The 7,719-nt window shown below is 30.3% G+C and overlaps 3 protein-coding genes across 3 annotated transcripts; 1 reads left to right on the top strand and 2 right to left on the bottom strand.

The window, feature by feature from the left end:
• Positions 1-506: 506 nt before the first annotated feature.
• On the bottom strand, positions 507-2,555 carry BN7_4234 (sodium:solute symporter family protein; the record flags this gene model as incomplete). The annotated part of the gene is made up of 1 exon (XM_011275173.1): positions 507-2,555. The coding sequence occupies one exon, from the start codon at positions 2,553-2,555 to the stop codon at positions 507-509; it is 2,049 nt and encodes a 682-aa protein (XP_011273475.1).
• A 378-nt stretch (positions 2,556-2,933) lies between these two features.
• On the bottom strand, positions 2,934-4,922 carry BN7_4233 (sodium:solute symporter family protein; the record flags this gene model as incomplete). The annotated part of the gene is made up of 1 exon (XM_011275172.1): positions 2,934-4,922. The coding sequence occupies one exon, from the start codon at positions 4,920-4,922 to the stop codon at positions 2,934-2,936; it is 1,989 nt and encodes a 662-aa protein (XP_011273474.1).
• A 1,105-nt stretch (positions 4,923-6,027) lies between these two features.
• On the top strand, positions 6,028-7,518 carry BN7_4232 (putative monooxygenase; the record flags this gene model as incomplete). The annotated part of the gene is made up of 1 exon (XM_011275171.1): positions 6,028-7,518. One exon carries the CDS (start codon positions 6,028-6,030, stop codon positions 7,516-7,518), a length of 1,491 nt encoding a protein of 496 aa, XP_011273473.1.
• Positions 7,519-7,719: the final 201 nt, after the last annotated feature.

Raw genomic sequence — 7,719 nt, 5'->3', positions numbered from 1 at the left:
AATATCTAAATAACCTTTGTGTATATTTATAACTTAAAACTCAGGTGAATTAAGCTATTTTGAAATAGCATAATTTTCAAAAATTTATAAAGATGATTTCAAAAATTTTATTTTTACTTTCAAATTAAAAGTACAAAATTTAAAGCTCCTCGAAAACACTTAAAAACTATTGGATACAGTTAATAAACATAGAATATTGATGTAAATTGATTAAAAAAACTATGTTCTCCTACATATATTTTGAATTATAATCATTTTATGTTTTTATAATTTCGGATATTATCGGATGACTTACGTAATATAGAGGTAATCAGATCATAACAATAGACCCTTTATACGTATTTAATATTTGACACATTTTTGTTTTTTCAAGTAAAGGTTATTGTAAGACTGAACAGTATAAAATCTATCACTACAGTATATAGAAAGCCGGATCATATACAAATTGAACGGGACGACACTTAATTCACCCAAATATTCTATTAACTATATATTAACCACTAGTGTTATATTTTCTTAGTATTTCTAAAGTCCTTAACGTTACCCCTAATACCGTTGAATATTCTTTTGAAAGAGTTTCTACCATCATATAAAGGATATAACCCAATTCCAATAAATGCAGCATAACACCATACCAAACCCATTATTGTACTACCTCTGAAGAATGCTTTAGACCAAATATAATCTCTATATAAAGGTAATGGCCATAAAACCCATGTTATCAATAAGATTAATATTGAGGATACATATGCAATTATACGATATTTATTAATTATTTTTTGATCATTTGAGTGACTTAAACCTGACTCTAGCTCAACTTTACTTTCATTTGCATTTTCATTTTCATTTGAGAATCCAATCTCTAAAGTAGATAAATTATAATCTAATTTGGACCCAGCATTGATATCTTTTTCGAATTTATCAACTTCTGATTGATCAATTGCAATTAAATGACTTTTATCTGTTAATAAATTCCAATCATAATTTGCAGGTTTAATTAAACTTATCAAAACAGTAGCAAAACCTGGTAATAACAATGCAGTTAACCCACCATAAAGACATGGTAATTGTTCACCAAGAGTCTTGATTGTTGCTTCTCCATGTAGCTTATATGCAGTACCAATCCAAACTCCTAATCCACCAATAATACCTAATATTGGACTAATAATAAATGCAGCTTTAGTTTGATGTTTCCATGTTAAGAGGAAAATCATTGGAATTACACCAGGACAATTAATCATTGAATAAAAATATGCAAACCATGTCATATCAACTCCAACATATTGTAACATTATTGAAAATCCTGCTGCGAAGAATCCAAAAAACACAACACCAAGATGACTTATTCTGATTAATTGTTTATTAGTTGCATTTGGCTTTAAGTATTTTTTAAAAATATCAAAACTTATAATCGAACTAACTGAAATCAATTGTGCACTAACTGTTGATGTAACACTTAGGTAAATCACCAATAATAAAGCTCTTAATGCACCAGTACCCAATAAAGCTTTTACCGTATAAATTAACCCAAATCCAGAATTAACCTCTAAATCAGTCATCTTATTAGGATAAGTTGGAAATATTGGTAAATCTTCAATAATTACATTTGCTAAGCCTAAAATAACACCAATTGCCCAATCATTTGCATAAAGCAATACAGCTGCAATTAGATAACCTGGTACATTTGCCTTTACATCTGCACTGAAAGATTTTTGCCAATATGATGAATCCATTATAGTTAATCCAGTATCACCTATAGAGTGAATCAAACCAAAGAACAAAGCACCTTGAGATTTACCAGTTAAAAATGAGCCTTTATAATTACCATCAATATATCTTAATTCACCAGCAGATTCTCTTGATACAACCTTGTTATATAGACCATCGACACCTCCAATATGATCACTTGATATGGCAGCTGTATTGATATAGCATAATATAATCAATAATATAAATGAATGAACATAATCTGTTAAAAAAGTTGATTTTAAACCACCAAAACTTGTATATAATAACACACCAAATGGTATTAATAAACTACTTGCAACAATATGTAAATTATCACACATCATACTTATAGCAGCAGCAGCACCAAGAATCATTGAACTTGCAGAGACTAAATTATTAATCAAACATAATATCATATAAAGAATATGTGCAACTTTCCCATATCTTAATTGAACAATTTCTAAACATGTATGACTTGTTGGGATTTTCTTTTTTGATTCAATTCCAATAATTGCAAGAAGACAAATTTGAATTGAACCACCAGCTGCATACCAAAATGCACTTTGAACTCCATAATTATATACCATTGCTGTTACCCATAATAATTCAGTAGCCCATGTCCAACTTGAATAAACTGAACTTGCAGTGAGTCCAATACCAACGGATCTATTGGCAACCATGAACATTTCTGTTGATTTGGAATCTTCATTCAAGTATTTATTATTTAGTTTTGTTGTTATAAGAATGAATAAAGTGAAAATAACACCACCACCTATAAGAACCCCATATCCGGCACCTTGTGATAATAACTCTGATGCTTCTGACATCTTTCTGGTGTGATTTAATGAGTAAACATCTTTGAAAAGAAGATTTATTGATTATTTGATCTTTCCAATGTATTTATATGAAGGTTAAACCCACACCACAGTAAATTGTGTTTTCACATTTAGATAAAATTTAAGATCTAATAAGTTATAATGAGTAAAAATCAAAATTGTGGCACCGGTTATACCTCGAAAGAGCCAAGGTTAGATAATCGCTAGGCGTATATTTGGCACTTTGTTATACTTTAAAATTCAATCTGGTACCTGAATGTACTAAGTACTAATCAACATCGGGTCAGTTAAAATTGTGGCAGCCGATATCAAATACAATCTCCATCACAATACATAAGCTTCATTTATTTAAATAATATCTCATGGATATTACTCTGTAGGTACTCTATCTTTATTAAGTTTGAAAACTCCTCTAAAAACTTTAGTCAAAGCATGTCTACCATCCCATAATGGGAAAACACCAATGACTAATAAAGCAAGATACAACCAAATAAACCCAACAACTGCATTACCTTTGAAAAAACTTGCACTCCAAATATAATCACGATATAAAGGTAATGGCCATACAACCCAAGTTATCAATAAAACAAATATAGTAGCAAATAATGCAATTTTTCTATATTTTTCAATGATTTTATCCGTATTTGGATCTATTGATTCTAAATCACCAGATTCAGTTGTTGTTTGATTTGTTGTTGAAGATTTTTCTTTAATTGAATTATCTGAAGATCCATCATCTTGAACAATAATTAATTCACTTTGTGATTTCATTTGATTCCAATCATAATTTGCAGGTTTAATTAAACTTATAATAATTGTGGAAATACCTGGAACGAATAATGCAGTTAACCCACCATAAAGACATGGTAATTGTTGACCGGTACTTTTAATTGAAACTTCTCCATAAAGAGCATTAGCTGTACCTAACCAAACTGCTAACCCACCTATAATACCCAAGATTGGACTTACGATAAATGCAGTTTTAGTTTGATGTTTCCATGTAATTGAAAAAATCATTGGTATAACACCAGGACAATTTAACATTGCATAAAAATAACCAAACCATGTCATATCAACTCCGGCATAATGTAACATTATTGAAAAACCAGCAGCGAAAAACCCAAAAAACACCACACCTAAATGTGAAACATTAATTAATTGTTTATTATTTGCATTTGGTTTGATATAAGTTCTATAAATATCAAAACTTATAATTGAACTAACAGAAATTAATTGTGCACTAAAAGTTGAAGTAACTGATAAATATAAAACTAATAAAAGCCCACCTAAGGCACCATTACCCAATAATGCTTTAATAGTATAAATTAAACCAAATCCTGAATTCACTTCAAATGCAGTCATTTTATTTGGATAAGTAGGGAAAATTGGACTATCTTCCAATACAACATTACCTAATCCAATAACCATACCTAAAGCCCAAACATTTGCATAAATTAATCCACCTGCAATTAAATAACCAGGAACACTTGCCTTAACATCTGCACTAAAAGATTTTTGCCAAAATGAAGAATCCATAACTGTAAGACCCATATCACCAATTGAATGGATTAATCCAAAGAATAAAGCACCTTGAGATTTCCCTGTAAGGAAAGAACCTTTATAGTTTCCTTCGATATATCTTAATTCACCTGCATTTTCCTTTGTGACTAATTTGTCATATAATCCACTAATACCACCAATATGTTCACTTTGAATTGAAGCAGTTAAAATGTATGTCATTATAATTAACAAGATTAATGAATGGACATAATCTGTTAAAAAAGTTGATTTTAACCCACCAACGGCGGTATATAATAAAACACCAAATGGGATTAACAAGGTAGAAGCAACGATATGTAATCCATTACAAAGAGCACTAATAGCACCAGCAGCACCTAAAATCATTGAACTTGCAGAGACAATGTTATTAATCAAACATAATATAGTATACAAGATATGACCAGTTCTACCATATCTTAATTGAACAATTTCTAAACTTGTATGACCTGCCGGAATTTTCTTTTTAGCTTCAATACCTAATAATGACATTAAAGTAATTTGAATAGCTAACCCAGCACCAAACCAAAAAGCAGCTTGAACACCATAAAGATAAACCATTGTAACAGGCCATAAAATTTCTGTAGCCCATGTCCAACTTGAATAAACACATGATGCTGTTAGACCAATCCCCACGGATCTATTAGCAACCATGAACATTTCTGTTGATTGAGCATCTTCATTTAAATGCTTTTTAGCTAATTTTGTTGCAATGATGATAAATAAGGCGAAGAATGCACCAACACCAACTAAGACACCATAACCTGCACTTTGTGGTAATAAATCTGATGCTTTACTCATTTTCAATAGAGGTTGAAGATATTTAACAGAACTTTTTGAAAGCCAATATTATATGTTATGAATAGCTTGGATAAAAAAAGCTAGAAATTCAATCATATTTTTCTAATGGTTATGCTTTGGTATATTTATATTCAATATCAAGACCCTTTGAATCCAACAAATGAACTTGATATGGATGAAGCGACCCGAAAGATACTAAAATGTGGATATGATAATGTATGATTAATTGAGCACATCAGAGTTGTTAATCATTGTGATATCTAATTTAACAAGGATGTATTTATGCTAGATGGGTTAAAGATTATATTACCAGAGCATAAAACACATACATCTATAACAATATTGGTACGTATAGAAACTGTGGATTCAAAAATGTCAAAGCAACGGAACTCTTTCTCAAGCCTCACTGATTCAATCACCGAAAGGCTAATGCCTAAATACCCTTAGCCCACTGGAAACTGTCACTGTCATGGAGTACGTATGTATCCACTAAAGACTCATCTAATCTATCAAATGTCAAATGTCAGGAGTCAGGACTCAGAACCACAGTTTGAAAATTGAAGCTCAACCGAAGCGATAACAAAGTAGTAAATCAACAAAAGCGCTAATTTGAGGGAAGTGCAGAATCAACAATCGACTGATAACATAATGGACAAGTAATTGTATTAAACTCTTCTATGAAAAACCCATTGAAACTTATTCATTTGAGTATATTATAATGGTATTTAAAATTGAACAAAGATAGACAACCTGTCAAAATTTTGAACTGTTTAACTTTATTTAAAAATTAAAATTTTAGGCTCATTTCCGAACCGATATTTTCATTATTTTTAATTACGTAAATCAATTTTAATCAAAACTGTGGTCAAAATTATGTTATTGATGTGAAAGATTTGATCAATAGGATGAGTATGAGAGGATGAATAGGTAGTTCATGATGGGCTATGACTTAAAGAGCAGTGTTTATTGGCTCAACAGAAGATCAGGGATTATAGAATTTAATAGAAAAGGGTGATGTAAGATTAACTTTAAAAGATATGAATTATCCACATCAAGCTAGTGGTTTTTAAATTATTAGATCTTCATATACACTAATCTTCCAAAAATGACAAAACAAATCGTGGTTAATGCATTTGCTATGGGATGTTCAGGTCTTCAATCACCAGGATTATGGAAACATCCAAAAGATCAATCATCAAATTTTGATACATTAGAATATTGGGTAGATTTAGTTAAATTATTAGAAAAGGGGAAATTTAATGCATTGTTTTTAGCTGATGTATTAAGTCCTTATGATGTTTATGATGGACCTGGGAATTTCGAACCAGTTGCTAAATCAGGTGCTCAATTTCCTGTTATTGAACCAAGTGCAATTATTTCATTATTAGCTAGTGTTACTAAAAATTTATCATTTGGTATTACTTTTAGTACAATTTCTGAAGCACCATATCATTTCACTAGAAGATTAGCCACATTGGATCATTTGACTAAAGGTAGAGTTGGTTGGAATATAGTTACAAGTTATTTAGATAGTTCAGCTAGAAATTTATTAAATAATGAAAATTTACCATTAAGAACTGAACGTTATGAAAGAGCTGAAGAATATTTACAAGTTGTTTCAAAATTATTATTATCAAGTTGGAGAGATGATGCAGTTGAAAAAAATCCTAAAACTGGAATTTATTCAAATCCTGAAAAGATTAGAAAGATTAATCACAAGGGAAAATGGTTTAAAGTACCAGGACCTTCAATTACACATCCAACACCACAAAGATTACCAGTATTGTTACAAGCCGGTGCATCATCAGAGGGGAAAGATTTTGCAGCAAGAAATGCAGAAGTTATATTCTTAACAAATTTTACACCAGAAACTTTAGGTTTAAATATCCAGGATATTAAAACCATTGCAAAGGAGAAATATGGTAGAAACCCTGAAGATTTAAAATTTTTAACTTTAGTAACAGTTATAATTGGTGATACTCATGAAGAAGCTGAATTAAAATTTCAAGATTACAAAAAATATGGTGATTTAGAAGGTGCCCAAGCTTTATTTAGTGGATGGACAGGTATTAATATTGGACAATTTGAACCTCACGAAGAATTAAAAGATGTTGGTAGTAATGCTATAAGAGGTATTGTATCAAATTGGACAAAAGTTGGACCAGGTGAAGATCCAAATTTTAAGAAAACTAGGGAATCTGTTGCCAAACAAATTACAGTTGGTGGATTAGGTCCAGTTTTCTATGGTACAGGTGAAGAAGTTGCAGATACTATTGCCAGATGGGTTGATATTAGTGATGTTGATGGGTTTAATTTCACTTATGCTGTATCACCTGGTAGTTTTGAAGATATAGTTTATAAATTATTACCAATCTTGAGGGAAAGAGGAATTGTATGGGATGATTATCCACAGAAACCAAATGGTGAGACTTTAACATTTAGAGAGAATATATTTGGTGTTGGTGAAGATTTTGTTAAAAAGGAACATTTTGCTTATGATTTAAGATGGAGATCTAATGAATCAAAGCAAGAATTTGAAGAAAGACAAACTAGTGATGGTTCAGATTTTGAAAGTAATAAAAGACAAAAAGTTTAGATTTATGAAATGAAAAATATATGTTATCTGATATTTTGATTCTATTAATTCTTGATTATCATCATAATTATCTCTTCTTTTCTTTTCTAGTTTTAAAATTAGCCGCTGAGATATAAAATATTAATTACATTTTCTAAATTAACCGCCGAATAAATTATTATATATTAAGAGGGAAGCCCATTTTTATTTTCCATTCTTTAA

The sequence above is a fragment of the Wickerhamomyces ciferrii genome, contig 00150 (genome assembly GCF_000313485.1).
Source record: "Wickerhamomyces ciferrii WGS project CAIF00000000 data, strain NRRL Y-1031 F-60-10, contig 00150, whole genome shotgun sequence".
NCBI lineage: Eukaryota > Fungi > Ascomycota > Saccharomycetes > Phaffomycetales > Wickerhamomycetaceae > Hansenula > Hansenula ciferrii.
The sequence above is the reverse complement of the archived record's forward strand: the minus strand, read 5'-3'. Positions and strand labels throughout refer to the sequence as shown.